The 15,674-nt window shown below is 57.6% G+C and overlaps 1 protein-coding gene across 1 annotated transcript; it reads right to left on the bottom strand.

Annotated features, from left to right (window-relative positions):
- Window positions 1-3,606: 3,606 nt before the first annotated feature.
- TM7SF3 (transmembrane 7 superfamily member 3) lies at window positions 3,607-14,855 on the bottom strand. The gene is made up of 11 exons (XM_066588413.1): window positions 14,703-14,855; window positions 11,021-11,171; window positions 10,769-10,889; window positions 10,521-10,692; window positions 9,371-9,548; window positions 9,205-9,291; window positions 9,035-9,115; window positions 8,686-8,838; window positions 7,874-7,971; window positions 7,070-7,232; window positions 3,607-5,574 (listed from the first exon to the last, which is right to left on the bottom strand). The coding sequence occupies exons 1-11, from the start codon at window positions 14,838-14,840 to the stop codon at window positions 5,321-5,323; spliced, it is 1,596 nt and encodes a 531-aa protein (XP_066444510.1). The 5' UTR covers window positions 14,841-14,855; the 3' UTR covers window positions 3,607-5,320.
- Between the last annotated feature and the right edge of the window lie 819 nt (window positions 14,856-15,674).

Below are 15,674 nucleotides of genomic sequence, written 5' to 3'. Positions count from 1 at the left end.
CTGATATTGAACTTTAACCCCCGCATGAGCTTTGGTTTTTTCCTTTAAGGCAAAACCTCTTTCTGTCTCACAGGGCGGGTTTTCTAAAAACCATATATTTTTTAATGATGTGGGTGACGCGACTCAGGAACCGAGCTGCACATTCCTTGGCGGACTTATTGCTCCTCGCTGATCCACCATTACTACGGGTAGTTTCTGGGCAGCTGGGTGATCATCAGTATGGTAGCCACCACGGCTTTCACAGGTGTGCTCACACAGCTTTCCCAGAGATCTTGCTCGTGGCGCCATAAGGGCCCAGTCACATGTGCAGATTCGTATCCATGGCAAACCTCTCTGCTTCAATGGAAAGGGAGAAATCTGTTGTGGATCTGCATTAATATGCGCTCTGCGCGGTGTGAACGCGCCTTACAGTAGATCCACTCCCCGGAGTCAGTGCAGCTCACACTGGCACTGCCACCCCACTTGCCTGCAGCCCTGAATGGCTAAACTGACCAGTTCTGCAATTTTACAGCCTGTGCTCCTGGTTAACGGCTAATTGGGGCTCCTGCACGGATGGATGAGGGTGTGGATGGCAGGTAATACTCAGCCCTAATAGCCCAGTGACCAGCAATGAGCTAAAAAAAAAAAACCTGCTGCATGTGCAACGTTGATGCCTATTATGGGCTACGAGGGGTTAAAATACGCATGATAGATGCAGTTTTAACTGTGCTGCATATAACACGCGTACGAGTGATGCGGGGAGGGTGATTGGTGGCCATCTTGAATGGTGCTTAACTTTCCGTCAAACAGATCTAATATTTTCTTGGACAGCAGTGTGGCCGGCGGGTCTGACTAAGGATGCAGCGCCGTAAGTGCGACAAATGTATAAACACGAACAAGTCTCTCCATATCTATAATCAGCACCTCTGTGTATATGGATATAACCTACTAATGAATGCGTCCGCGCTGCAGGCTCCGCCTCTTAGGGCGCGTTAGCACGGACATGATTGTGCAGCGGACGGGACGCATGTGGTTTCCGGACTTCGCCATTGATTTCATTGGGTTCATTCACAGTCGGGTGTTTTTGCGCTTCAGTAGCGGTACATTTACACGTCCGTACGTGCAGGTCGCCTCTGCAGCGGTAGCGGACATTTTGCGCGGTTCTGCTTCTGGCAGTTTAAACACGCAGCGTATTTGTGCACCAAACCGCATGAAATCCCATTGCCTTGCTGCCTGTTTGCGCACAGTTGATGTAAATGGGGCAGACGGTGTAATTACAGCGAGATGGAACGCGCTATTCACTGCGTCCGAAGCGGCTCCTTGTGAAATGCGCATACGCCCGTGTGAAGAGGCCGTTGGCCCACCGGCTCACGCAGCAGCGCTGCCACTAACTTCTGACCTGCAACTGAAAGGGGGGAAATGTGCTGCAGACCAGTGACAGAGTTCGCACCAGAGTCCCGTCCGTGAGCGCGGTGCTAAGCGGGTATTCGCACACGGGTTCCGTCCTGTTGTGATACGGATGGCCCCTGCCTGTGAGAGGAGCACAGTAACGGCCGTCTGTTTCTACAGTCAAAGATGGAACATTCGATTTTCTATGGAAGCCTAAAAAAAAACCGCCCGTGCGCCGTCGCCTTTACCGCTTTAATCGTGCGATTTATTAACCAGCGAGTGCGCCAATGCATTTATAACATTCACAGAAAAACTGCGACGAGAGTATGGGCCCCTGGTGCTCGCCCCCACTAGCCCACGGGAAGGCAGCTGGAGCCCGGATTTACGTGGACGCGGGTTGCTTTGTAATGTGTGCGAAAAATCACGTTTTAATAGTAAACATTTGCGTCGCCTGTGATTTTATTCAGTTCCATAGGAAGTAATAAGCAATGGGGAACGGGCTGCGCCGCGGCTACCTGGGACCCGGAGAAAGACAGGCTTAGGGGAAAAAAGTTACAAAAAGTGTCTCCTGTGCTGGAGGACCTGCCCCCTCACATAGCCATGAATGTAAATGGATGCTGTGTAATACTTCCCTTTTCCTGTAAGGGCGCTGTAGGGAAATTGAATATTTATTGCTGTTTCCTCACTGATCCGTGACGCTACGGGGACCCCCCAGCCTTGTAAGGAATGGGTGTATGTGTAATTATATATATGAATGACTGACTGGACACTAATTCTCCAACTTCTTGATGTCGTAGAAACATTAAATTTGGAACGGGCATTGATTGTGTCATAAATAGGAAAAGCTAATGGGTCCCAACTCGATTATTCAATTCTAAGCGCCAAAGAATTAGCGTTCACATTTTACGTACGGAATCTAATTCTCTCACTTCCTGATGTCATGTTATATAAAGGAAACGTTGCATGGTTACCTCCACGTGGTGTTTCCTGGGTAACGCAGAGAACTATGCAAAATGGTGAACATATGTTTTCCCGGTATCTCTAAAGTAAGCACGACTTCATAAGATTTTCCGTGTGAACACCAGAACCAAATTAACTCGGGCGAAGCCGGGTATATCAGCTAGTCTATGTCTATAACTCGGGCAAAGGCGGGTATATCAGCTAGTCTATGTGTATATATTGTGATTCGGGCTCCATGGAGTCATTGTTCCTGCTGTGTATCAGTTTGGGCTGTGGCTGCCGCCATTACTGTACAGAGATTCACTGTGAGCTTACAGAATATTAGTTATATGCATGCCGGCCGCCATCTTGCTTCTGAATGACCTTGTTAACATTAGTATGTTTGTAGCGATGCAACATAATCCCCCTTGACTAACGCTTAAGCTTCTGCCCGCCTCACCCCCAAAAAGGGGAGACAAAAACTGTGGCCCGCCAGGAAAACCGCCATAGAAAGTAACAAAATGCAGGCAGCATGCTGGGCGGTAAGGGGTTAAGAAAGCTGGTGTTTCCCAGCCTGTGACTGTTCCTCCGCGCCCGCTGCGCCCGCGCCGGTCTCTTCGGACCCCCTGACTGTAAGGCCTTGTCACACACAAATATCGCTCAAAATTCATTCTAACGAGCAAAAGAGAGAAAGTGAATATCAAACATGGCGACCGCGCTCGCTCTGCGCAAATGCCTCAAGCTCAGCGCCTCTCAGAGGGGGAACGCTGAGCGCGAAGCCCACCAGCAGGACTTTCAGTTTGAGAGCGCTACACGAGCGGCGATGACCTTAGCGGTGACGTCAGCCCATGTAATAGGAGTCGGGTCCGTCTGCGCGCCGCTGGTTTGATCAGCTGTTTGAAGCCACAACCCGAGGTCTGCGACTTCTCCAGCCGCCGGTGATGTCACAGTCACATGGCCTTCAAGTGAACGGGACCAAGCCGCTACAAAACGTACAGCGCCGGCTCTTCAAGCAGCTGATCGGCCGGGATCCCAAGCCGCGGACTCCAACTGATCCGAAATTGGTGACTACTGAAGTCTTGGAAAACCCCCTTTAAATGGAATTCCCCGGTCCAACACATCGCTCTTTGTGCACGACCGTTCAGCCAATCACCGGCTTCAGCGATCATGTGACATTCATGGCAGTGTCACATGCACAATAAAGAGGGACCGGCGCTCCTCTGCTGGATCGGGTGGACAGGAGTATGGCTTATGCTTCTATTTTATTAACCCCCCCGGAAAAAGGAAAAGTCACAAAAGTCAAATCCGTTAAATCCTTTATTAACAAAACAAAAATACAAAATTATTTGCAGCGTGACACTTTACTGCGTGTAGTAAATACGGCTCTCAGTAGGTGAGTGTTAAAAAACTCAGAACGTGGAAAACACAGAACAGAAGTGGTTATGGGGGGGGGGGGGGGCCCTGAGAGAAGTGGCATAAAGCAGAGGGAGGGGCAGCGACGCCATGTTAGAAGAATCCCAAAGGGAGGGCGATGAAACGCCGAGCGGAGATACGTCTGCGGGCGCTGCTCCGGGTCCGTGGCTCTACAGCATCCTGCGCCGTGAGGTTCCACTATCCTAGGTGCTGCAACCAACCCACAATCCCTTGCTCCTGCCGAGCTGCACTTTAGCGGTTTTGCTTTGCAGATTGCGCTGTGGCACGGGCTGCTACCGCAGGTTGAGTCCTATTGAAATGAATGTGACTCAGCCTGCAGTACCAACTCTGCCCACTGTACAAGGTACAGAGCCATCCACTTCCTGCAGCTACAGATGCAACTAGCTCCAGGCATTTATAGATATTGCCCCAACTTATTAGATTTTCCCTGGTCCCCAAAATCTGGTGCGGCTCACATAAATCCCGTCTACATCAGCACTAAATTCTATTCTGCTTCAGAAGGGGCCGTCGCCCAGGTCTTGAATGGCAAACCTGCCGTGTTTTGCCGCAAATCTGGCTATGTAGTGCTGTATAACTAGGTGGCATAAAGTCTTAAAAGGGGTTGTCCCACTTTTAGCTGTTTTTGCTGCAGGAAGAAGACAGCTCCATACATTGTGCAGTGGCCAAAGTTGGTACTGCAGACCGAGTCCCATTTACTTCAATAGGACTCAACCAGCTGCACAATGTATGGAGCCGTCCGCTTCCTGCAGCAAAACGACTTGACATGAGACCACCCCTTTAAGAAAGCTGGGTCACAGTCACATGCAGTTACAGTCCGCACCCAGCTTACCTGTATACAAATATAACCGAGACCCAGCTGTATCTCATTACCCTGACTGAAGGCCAAGGACTGGGTGACTGAGCAGCTCCTAAAATCTTGCAGGGCCCCTTTAAAACCTTGTATAAGGATATATATATATAATCCGCCATAGTGTTTCCAAGTCTCTATTTCGCGATAGACTCCGCTCTAGTATAGGGATACATGGACAGCAGTGGAGGAATGTCCCGAGGTGAAACTGCGACCATTCGAGCGAGCGCTGCCTATGACACCATCTAAAGGGGCGCCCCAGCCCCAGTCCGGTTAATAAAGCAGAGACCAGCCAGCTGACACACACTGGTTGCTACGGCCATTAGTCCATAGCAACTGGCTTATATTGGATGGATTACTCAGGCCTTTATGGTACAGCTTACTGGCATTGAGCCGACAAGCTTTTTCATCACTTCCTGCAGTATTAATCAGATTTCGGTGGGGAAGCTCGTTGGGTTGGAGTCATTTCAAGCAGCTAAAGGCTTCCGGCTGAACGTAGATCAGGCAGTAGTCAGCGGGAAGCTGCCCCTGCTTGCCAGTGGTTTCCTTCTGACTCCTCCCCTGCAGCAGAAGCCGCCACAACATAATACTGAATTGCGCCTTTTGTGCAGTCCCAGGTAAACAAGTTTCTAGTACGTCAGAGCAGCCCTGTGGTGGCAGCGATGCGTTTCAACAAAGTTCCATTCCTCAGACCTGCAGCTGTGATGAGTCCGGGCTACAGGGTTTCCTCGGCTATAGCAGCAGGGGCGTCCTCTCCCCTAGGGGCTGCTCCTTATAGAAGCAATCTCTTATCCGAGCCAGAAGGCGGTCCTTCAGGGGGGGCGTGTGGTAAATGGGGTCCAGAATGTTCGTGATGCGCCGTTCGCGGTTGCGTTTCCATATCACGTAGGGGGTTGGTGGGAAGGCCGGTCTATCCCCCTCCCTACAGACCTGGGTGGTCACACCGGTGACCAGGAGGATCACCCAGACTGTGAGGATGATGAAGTCTGTGGAGAAGAAAGAAGTAGTCAGTCCGGAGGGGGTGGGGAAGACGGGACATCATTCAATGTCGTTGAATGGCTGTGATTGGCTAACGCAGCACCAGCTTTCATTGGCTGACACCGCCTGAGTTAGCCAATCACAGCATTAGCTTTCTGGAGGCGGGGATTTCAAGCCCCGCATCAAGAAAGCAATGCTCTGTCAGCGAGGAGCAGGGAGCGATAGCCTGCAGCAGAATGCCGTGGGAGGGGAGTAGTTTTTTTTCCTACACCGTATTCCTGGCGTATAAGGTGACAGTTGGGGGGTCGTCTTATACGCCGGAATATACGGTATATATATATATATATATGATTATTTGCCTTTTTATTCTGCATGGCAAACTCTAAAAAAAGAAAAGGGGAAAACAAAGACAGTCCGTGTGCCCCAAAAGAACTACAGCCCATCATGCTAAGAACACGGAGCGCGGTCCGTGAGAGAAGAAAGCTCGGACTGACCGGAGACCGACCGACCGGAGACCGACCGGAGGGAGGGAGGGAGACCGACCGACCGGAGGGAGACCGACCGACCGACCGACCGGAGGGAGGGAGACCGACCGACCGGAGACCGACCGACCGATATACACACATATAAAAATTTAGATTTATAAAAAAAGATCTTTAATGTGCAAAAGTAGAAAAACCCTTAAAAAATAAATAATTCTGGTTTTATAATCGAACGACCCGCGGAAACTGCACAGTGAGCGCTATGGAGGGGAAAGCAAACATTTTTTTCACCCTTCCTTCCAAAAAAATAAAAAAGACTAAGTTCTCCATTAGCTGTAGCCCAGTATGGGCGGAGCGCGGCCATCAGGCGGAGCGCGGCCCTCAGGCGGAGCGCGGCCCTCAGGCGGAGCGCGGCCCTCAGGCGGAGCGCGGCCCTCAGGCGGAGCGCGGCCCTCAGGCGGAGCGCGGCCCTCAGGCGGAGCGCGGCCCTCAGGCGACTTCACAGTGGAAAAAAAGGTTATGGTTTTTGAGAAGGGAAGATGAACATCCCAAAAGTCGCTGCATCCTCGGCCGACAGCGTTTTGGCGCAGCCCATCATTGAGGAGGTGCGCTACACGGACGGATGCAGAATAGACTCCGCCACGATGGAGCTCATGTCTGCGAGGCCCCGCTGATCTCCGTGGGCGCTCAGAACGCTGCAGTAAAAGCACCCTGTGACAAAGGCTTCAGGCCGCGCTCACACGGGGGTCTGTCCGCGTCTGACGCTGGCCGCTGTCAATCACCATCCATGGGGCCTCCCAGACCTGCGGCAGAGCGGGCCTTCTTCAAGCGCCGTCTGCTCTATTTTCCTGCGTTTCCGTGTTTTAATGCTTTGCCCACTGAAGTGAACGGGGTGCGTGGTTAGCGGTGGAATATGGTTGCCGCGCTTCGGACTACTCTTTCAGTTCTGGCTCGGCTGTGTGAGTGGGGCCCAAGGGGTTAAGGACGGGATCGCCTCGGCTGAACGTTCGGCTTCTCTTACCGTTTTCCTGGAATGGAACGCTGCTGTAGGCGGTGCTGAAGCTCCTGTTTAGCGCCCTCTTGAGGACATTTAAAGTGATGTAGCTGAGGCTGGTGTACAGGTAACAGTCGATGGCCAAGACCACCATGTAGGATCCCACCGCGCTGCAGCTCAGGATGTTCAGCTAGCAAGAGGGGAAGAAGCGCGTTAGTCCTGCTGGGAATCCCCGCCGGGGCGCAGCCCTTCATCTATCGCTCTGAAGCAGTGGGGGAAGGGGACCCCGACATCCCAGCCATATGATAAGGCAGCGTTCGCATCTGTTGGACCCTGGGGTGCAGATGCAGCATACCATACCAGACAGCGGAGCACGCTGCGCTATTGTGTGCAGGAGAGATGGCGGCAGCGGGGCGGACATTGCAGTGGGCGGCGTCCGGCTCTGCTGGATCCTCTGTTCCTGGTTTTTCCTTTACATGGCGGAGCTGAACATCGCCCGATGCCAGCTTACCACTCCCGCCACCCGCCGTATACGCAGAGTACGCAGCCGTTCACAAGAGAAGCCATTTTCTTTCTGGATACGTTTTTATTCTCCTTGAATGATATGAAGACGCCGTCATGTGACTTACGCAACACGTCATGCAGAAAATACGTTGTGCAACTTAAATCTGTGTCTTGTGAACTTCGTACCCATAAAATGTATAAAGGGGAAATATTGCGCAACACGCAGAGGTGGTCACATGACTGCGGCCGTGAATCACCACGCCGTTTTACTGCTCCCAGTTATGTCATTGAGTGAAGCCACACCCCTTTTCTGTACAAGATACTCACGATCTTTGGGAAGGGGAGGAGACACGCGGGCACCATCAAGGCGATACAGGTGAAGGTCAACCAGAAGAGGCTGTCGTTCCGGAAGGTGGCGTAATCCCCTGCAGGACGGACACACAGGTGACTCGGAGGAGAAGTGAGGCAAGCCTCCATTACTCTGTAGCATTGCTGTGTGGTGAATGTGAAGGTAGGGGGGGCTGTGGGCTGATTGACAGCTGCTCCCGCACAGCCTTAAAGGGCCCCATCATATCGGAGTTTAGTCATCCGAACCAGCTGATAGGGGCGAAGCGACTCTCTGATGTGCGTGAGGGCGGCTCAACCTTTCCCCAACAGACAGAGGTTAAGCAACATTTTGGGAATTTGGGGTCAAAGTTGAAATACGCCCCCCCCCCCCCCATCTAGACTAATGGGCGTGAACAGATTTATAACACCTTTACAAAAAAAAATAAAATCTAGGACAAAATCGCGCATCCAGGAAAATTTTGGGTGCCATGATGGAAGACGGACAGACCGCATAATAGTCAGTGCGATCCGCTGGGCGCAGTTCTGGTATTTTCGTTTGCTCTGAGGACTCAGACAGTGAAATAGAAGCACAGAAGAGAAAGGGGCCCCGATACCAAATCAGTATTGGCTTCATTCATCTCTGATCCTGCTCTGAGGGGGACAGACTAACATGACTGCAGGGTCAGACTGCACGGGTTTGTAGTCTGTTACCATGGCGACACAGAATCTTGTTCTTGGAGAGCATTCAAATGTAAAAGCAAGATAAAAGGATTGGATTCGGTTCCAGGTAACCCGGGGTGACCATTTCTTACCTATTGGGGTGAAGAAGACAATGGACGCCACGAGGAATCCGAGCACCAGCCCCACCAGCAGTATGCAGAAGTAAATGCAGCCGAATCTCCACCAGTAACCAACCAGCATCAGACCACCAACAACACCGGTCAGTGCAGTCAGCATCAGACGAGCTGCGGGAGACAAGCGGAGGGGTGAAGGCTCTGCGGGTGGGAGGGTCCACTAGCTACCAAGGGGAGGAGCCTGTGTGAGACTAGGTGATTGAAATAGCGGTCTCAAGCGCACCAATATGGCTGACAATAGAAACCACCAGGCAGCTACTTCTACATGTGACTGAGCCATTTACCATATCATCGGCGCTCGGCTTACCATCGTGGTTGAGAGGCGTGACATTCGTCAGGAGAACAAACATGAAAAATCCGAAGATTATAAACCCCATGGAGAAGAAATCTGAACAGAAAGGAGGACAGAAGGGCATCACAAGAGGCAAGAACTGACAACGGCACACGAGGGGTGTAACAAGAGCTCGGAGGACTCACCAATCTTAAGATACCGGTGCCCGAAGAAGCAGATGAAGAGGCCGAAGACTGCGCAGAACGTGAAGAACACTTTGGTGGAGGTTTTACCTACGAAGAGAAGGTTATAACGCACGCTTGTATTCTGACCTCTCAGCTTACCTCCCTTCAGACTCTGCTGTGTGCTCACCTAGGTTAGCGCAGTTGTCCGCTGCGGCGCTGAAGTTGCAGGCGTAAGTATGGACCGGCACGTAGGCCGCAGACGTGTTCAGGAGGGGATCGCGGACAACCACGTTGTAAATGACTCCTTGTCCGGGGACAGAAGAGAAGGACATGGTGGTTCTGTCGCTGGAGGTCAGAGTGGCCAGCTGGGGAATAACAGCGACACCATTAGGGACAGACAGCGAGACCCCCAACCACTGTTACTGGGGGGTTCTGTCCAACTGTAACCGTCTGCCCTCATTTCTATGATCACAGAACTACATTGAGTGTAACCCACTGGACCAACAAGTATAGTGGCAATAATCTCCTTCTCTGCCCTAGACCACCAAGGACCATAAACCCCCGTCTCTGCCCTAGAAGGGATAGTAGCATTAAGCTTCTCTGCCCTAGACCCCCAAAGATAGTAAACGCCTTCTAAGTGGGTGCTTACTAGGCCACTACTATTCCTGGTGCCCTAGGCCACCAAGGTTAGTGGCAGTAACCCCCTTTGTCTGCCCTAGACCACCAGGAACCATAACACCCTTCTCTGCCCTAGACTACCAAGGATAGTGGCAGTAACAGCCTTGCCTTCTCTGCTCTAGACCAACAGGAATAGTGGCAGTAACCCCCCTTTCTCTGCTCTAGGCCACCAGGGACCATAACCCTAGACCATCAGAGACACTGGCAGTAACCCTATTCTCTACCCTAGACCACCAGAAATAGTGGCAGAAATCCCCTTCTCTACCCTAAAAATCACCAGAGATTCTTATGTTAATGTTTGCTGCACCCTAGACCACCAGGGATGTGACCAAATACCCTGCAGCCATTTATAGTCAATTATTTGCCACTTTATAGCAATATTTGCTACCATTTTGGTTCACCTAGGCGCCCAGCTTCAAAGGGAACATATGACACCCCAATTGCAGTAGCATAACATAGGAGACAAAGTCCATCCAGTTCAGCCTGTTTCCACCCCGCCTTGTTGATCCAGAGGAAGGAAAATAAACCCAATGAGGCAGAAGCCAAATGAAGCCTGCCACAAAATAAATACTGAATATAAAGGTTCCTCCCACGACGTAACCCTCCATCTGTGCCCTCCCACGCCACCCAACCCATTGCTGCTGGGAGACATTCCTTACCTTCACCCCGTTGGCAGAGATCTGCGGGACCAGCGACATCTTCTGCAGGTGCGCCAACAACACCGACTCATTGAGATTGTTCTCCGGCAAGAAATACTGGAAGACATCGTACTGAAGACGCCACCTGGACTCCTGGCCCGTCTGGACATCGCAGGCCGGAGGAGTCGCGTTTCTACAGGGAAGAGTCACATATGTCACCCTGACTGTAGTACCCCCCCACGCTCCCTAGAGGCGGATAGTATCTATACCTGGCATGCCCCAAATTGGCAGGGGCGAACGTGATGATCGTTTCATAGAGATTGTATTGGAGGTAAACATTCGGGTCAACGTCCAAGCTGAACTCTAGGTTACAGGCTCCGGGGATCGGGTCTAGGGACAGGAGAGGTCACAGTTCACACCCGCTAGGTATACCTGTTTCTGGGAAAGCTGGGTGACAATATGGCCGCAATTTGAGGGGGTTGGGGGATGAGTAAAGGGTCTTACCGCAGACCGGTACATACTTCTCTCTGTGTATGGGATGGTGATGGCAGATGCCAGCAGGGTATCCGGGTAGGAGGTCTGCAGGTACCAGGTGCACACGGTTTGGTTGGTGCGAAGGATGGTGATCAGTCCAGCGTCGTTACCAGTCTCAGAGTCATTAATATTTGGGATCTGAAAGGCAAGAAAGATCGAAGTCAGTCTATCCGAAGGAATGAAGAAGCGCAGTGGAGATTTATTAGCAGTGGGTGCAGGACTCGCAAGTGCCCGGGGACCAGGCCTCCCGTGAGGGCAGAGCTCCCCCCTTCCCCGAGCGCCCGGGGACCAGGCCTCCCGTGAGGGCAGAGACCCCCCCCTTCCCGAGCCCCCGGGGACCAGGCATCCCGTGAGGGCAGAGCCCCCCCCCCCCCCTTCCCCAGCGCCCGGGGACCAGGCCTCCCGTGAGGGCAGAGCCCCCCCCCTTCCCGAGCGCCCGGGGACCAGGCCTCCCGTGAGGGCAGAGCTCCCCCCCCCCTTCCCGAGCGCCCCGGGGACCAGGCCTCCCGTGAGGGCAGAGCTCCCCCCCCCTTCCCGAGCGCCCGGGGACCAGGCCTCCCGTGAGGGCAGAGCTCCCCCCCCCCTTCCCGAGCGCCCGGGGACCAGGCCTCCCGTGAGGGCAGAGCTCCCCCCCCCTTCCCGAGCGCCCGGGGACCAGGCCTCCCGTGAGGGCAGAGCTCCCCCCCCCTTCCCGAGCGCCCGGGGACCAGGCCTCCGGTGAGGCCAGAGCTCCCCCCCCCCTTCCCGAGCGCCCGGGGACCAGGCCTCCGGTGAGGCCAGAGCTCCCCCCCCTTCCCGAGCGCCCGGGGACCAGGCCTACCGTGAGGCCAGAGCTCCCCCCCCTTCCCGAGCGCCCGGGGACCAGGCCTCCCGTGAGGCCAGAGCTCCCCCCCCCTTCCCGAGCGCCCGGGGACCAGGCCTCCCGTGAGGCCAGAGCTCCCCCCCCTTCCCGAGCGCCCGGGGACCAGGCCTCCCGTGAGGCCAGAGCTCCCCCCCCCCCTTCCCGAGCGCCCGGGGACCAGGCCTCCCGTGAGGCCAGAGCTCCCCCCCCCTTCCCGAGCGCCCGGGGACCAGGCCTCCCGTGAGGCCAGAGCTCCCCCCCCCTTCCCGAGCGCCCGGGGACCAGGCCTCCCGTGAGGCCAGAGCTCCCCCCCCCTTCCCGAGCGCCCGGGGACCAGGCCTCCCGTGAGGCCAGAGCTCCCCCCCCCTTCCCGAGCGCCCGGGGACCAGGCCTCCCGTGAGGGCAGAGCTCCCCCCCCCTTCCCGAGCGCCCGGGGACCAGGCCTCCCGTGAGGCCAGAGCTCCCCCCCCCTTCCCGAGCGCCCGGGGACCAGGCCTCCCGTGAGGCCAGAGCTCCCCCCCCCTTCCCGAGCGCCCGGGGACCAGGCCTCCCGTGAGGCCAGAGCTCCCCCCCCTTCCCGAGCGCCCGGGGACCAGGCCTCCCGTGAGGCCAGAGCTCCCCCCCTTCCCGAGCGCCCCGGGGACCAGGCCTCCCGTGAGGGCAGAGCTCCCCCCCCTTCCCGAGCGCCCGGGGACCAGGCCTCCCGTGAGGGCAGAGCTCCCCCCCCTTCCCGAGCGCCCGGGGACCAGGCCTCCCGTGAGGGCAGAGCTCCCCCCCCTTCCCGAGCGCCCGGGGACCAGGCCTCCCGTGAGGGCAGAGCTCCCCCCCTTCCCGAGCGCCCGGGGACCAGGCCTCCCGTGACGGCAGAGCTCCCCCCTTCCCCGAGCGCCCGGGAACCAGGCCTCCCGTGACGGCAGAGCTCCCCCTTCCCCGAGCGCCCGGGGACCAGGCCTCCCGTGACGGCAGAGCTCCCCCTTCCCCGAGCGCCCGGGGACCAGGCCTCCCGTGACGGCAGAGCTCCCCCTTCCCCGAGCGCCCGGGGACCAGGCCTCCCGTGACGGCAGAGCTCCCCCTTCCCCGAGCGCCCGGGGACCAGGCCTCCCGTGACGGCAGAGCTCCCCCCCCCTTCCCGAGCGCCCGGGGACCAGGCCTCCCGTGAGGCCAGAGCTCCCCCCCCTTCCCGAGCGCCCGGGGACCAGGCCTCCCGTGAGGCCAGAGCTCCCCCCCCCTTCCCGAGCGCCCGGGGACCAGGCCTCCCGTGAGGCCAGAGCTCCCCCCCCTTCCCGAGCGCCCGGGGACCAGGCCTCCCGTGAGGGCAGAGCTCCCCCCCCCTTCCCGAGCGCCCGGGGACCAGGCCTCCCGTGAGGGCAGAGCTCCCCCCCCTTCCCGAGCGCCCGGGGACCAGGCCTCCCGTGAGGGCAGAGCTCCCCCCCCCTTCCCGAGCGCCCGGGGACCAGGCCTCCCGTGAGGGCAGAGCTCCCCCCCTTCCCGAGCGCCCCGGGGACCAGGCCTCCCGTGACGGCAGAGCTCCCCCTTCCCCGAGCGCCCGGGAACCAGGCCTCCCGTGACGGCAGAGCTCCCCCTTCCCCCGAGCGCCCGGGGACCAGGCCTCCCGTGACGGCAGAGCTCCCCCTTCCCCGAGCGCCCGGGGACCAGGCCTCCCGTGACGGCAGAGCTCCCCCCTTCCCCGAGCGCCCGGGGACCAGGCCTCCCGTGACGGCAGAGCTCCCCCTTCCCCGAGCGCCCGGGGACCAGGCCTCCCGTGACGGCAGAGCTCCCCCCTTCCCCGAGCGCCCGGGGACCAGGCCTCCCGTGACGGCAGAGCTCCCCCTTCCCCGAGCGCCCGGGGACCAGGCCTCCCGTGAGGGCAGAGCTCCCCCTTCCCCGAGCGCCCGGGGACCAGGCCTCCCGTGAGGGCAGAGCTCCCCCTTCCCCGAGCGCCCGGGGACCAGGCCTCCCGTGAGGGCAGAGCTCCCCCTTCCCCGAGCGCCCGGGGACCAGGCCTCCCGTGACGGCAGAGCTCCCCCTTCCCCGAGCGCCCAGGGACCAGGCCTCCCGTGACGGCAGAGCTCCCCCGTCCCCTGAGCGCCCGTGGACCAGGCCTCCCGTGAGGGCAGAGCTCCCCCGTCCCCTGAGCGCCCGTGGACCAGGCCTCCCGTGAGGGCAGAGCTCCCCCGTCCCCTGAGCGCCCGTGGACCAGGCCTCCCGTGAGGGCAGAGCTCCCCCGTCCCCTGAGCGCCCGCGGACCAGGCCTCCCGTGAGGGCAGAGCTCCCCCTTCCCCGAGCGCCCGTGGACCAGGCCTCCCGTGAGGGCAGAGCACCCCCGTCCCCTGAGCGCCCGGGGACAAGGCCTCCCGTGAGCGCAGAGCTGCCCCGTCCCCTGAGCGCCCGGGGACAAGGCCTCCCGTGAGCGCAGAGCTGCCCCGTCCCCTGAGCGCCCGGGGACAAGGCCTCCCGTGAGGGCAGAGCTCCCCCGTCCCCGAGCGCCCGGGGACAAGGCCTGCCGTGAGGGCAGAGCTCCCCCGTCCCCGAGCGCCCGGGGACAAGGCCTGCCGTGAGGGCAGAGCTCCCCCGTCCCCTGAGCGCCCGCGGACCAGGCCTCCCGTGAGGGCAGAGCTCCCCCGTCCCCTGACGCCCGCGGACCAGGCCTCCCGTGAGGGCAGAGCTCCCCCGTCCCCTGACGCCCGCGGACCAGGCCTCCCGTGTCCACAGAAACACCAACAAAGGCAAATAAGCTGCGGCTGGATGTCTTCACCGAGATGTTAGAGACTTATTCCCCATGATGGACGATGGGGGTCCGGGGGTGGGGGGCAGCGAGGGGTACACACCTTGTTGACGGACAGCGTCACGTTGACATACTGGCTGTGAACTTGGAAGAGGATGAAGGAGACGTTGCTGGGGATGTTCTGCAGGAGGAACTCCGTGGGGGAGGAAAGATTCAGCCTAACGTCCGTAAACCTTCCCATGGAGACCTCCAAGAGTCCTGCAAGGAGAAGGACGGACCGTAAATAAGGAGCCGCCGCGGGATGGTACCCCCAAACACCAGCCGGCACCCCCCTCTGCTCACTATTACCGAGGGGCGTCACAGGAAGTAGTCCTTCTGTATACAGATCCAGAATGGTAGAGGTCATCTGTATACGCAGCCCCCCCCCCCCCCCCGGTTAGTCAGAGTCCTGTGAAGAGTCGGCATCGCACCGTAACACGTGCGCAGCACCTCCTGACAAACAACCCGCCAGTAAGTGGTCCGCTGATGGAGGAGACAGACGCATTTATAATAACCCTATTATATACACGGCCGGGACCGCGGCGGCCATTCTAGCAGACCTCGACGCATGTCTCCCGGGTCAAAGACCAAAAAACACGCGATATGGTTCACCCGCTGCGGCGAATCCCACAGAGCTGGGAATATCACCGGCAGTTCTACAGCGTTCTCTGCAGTGACGTCACTCGCTATCCTGTATATTCCCACTGACCACCAGAAGGGGGCGCTTCAATGCCGGATCAGGGCTTTATTCCTTCGTACAGCAGTCGGATCACGAAGAGCGCTTCCCGCCCACATGACATTTGTACGGCGCCGCTGATCGCCGCCATGACATGTGATCAGACAGGAAGTGGTGGATGATATAGAGATGGCGGGTCACACCGCTCTCAGGCTGGGGTCAGCGGACGGGCGCCAGTAATGCACGGCACGGAGCAGAACACATGACAGAACTTGTGACGGCCGTGAAACGCGTTACTAGGAGGCGGACAATGCTGCTCTATGAGGAGAGGCTGATCTAATCAGAGACCCCCACCCCATC

This window comes from Eleutherodactylus coqui, unplaced genomic scaffold, assembly GCF_035609145.1.
Source record: "Eleutherodactylus coqui strain aEleCoq1 unplaced genomic scaffold, aEleCoq1.hap1 HAP1_SCAFFOLD_229, whole genome shotgun sequence".
Taxonomy (NCBI): Eukaryota; Metazoa; Chordata; class Amphibia; order Anura; family Eleutherodactylidae; genus Eleutherodactylus; species Eleutherodactylus coqui.
The sequence above is the reverse complement of the archived record's forward strand: the minus strand, read 5'-3'. Positions and strand labels throughout refer to the sequence as shown.

Bases quoted from the DNA above. Each gene is read 5' to 3' on its own strand.
- TM7SF3 (XM_066588413.1), bottom strand. From the start codon at position 14,840: ATGGGAAGGTTTACGGACGTTAGGCTGAATCTTTCCTCCCCCACGGAG. The intron at 8,839-9,034 runs GTAAGCCGAGCG...TGTCTCCCGCAG, and splicing joins CACGCCTCTCAACCACGATG to CTCGTCTGATGCTGACTGCA. The intron at 7,972-8,685 runs GTAAGAAATGGT...TCCGTCCTGCAG, and splicing joins TGTCTTCTTCACCCCAATAG to GGGATTACGCCACCTTCCGG.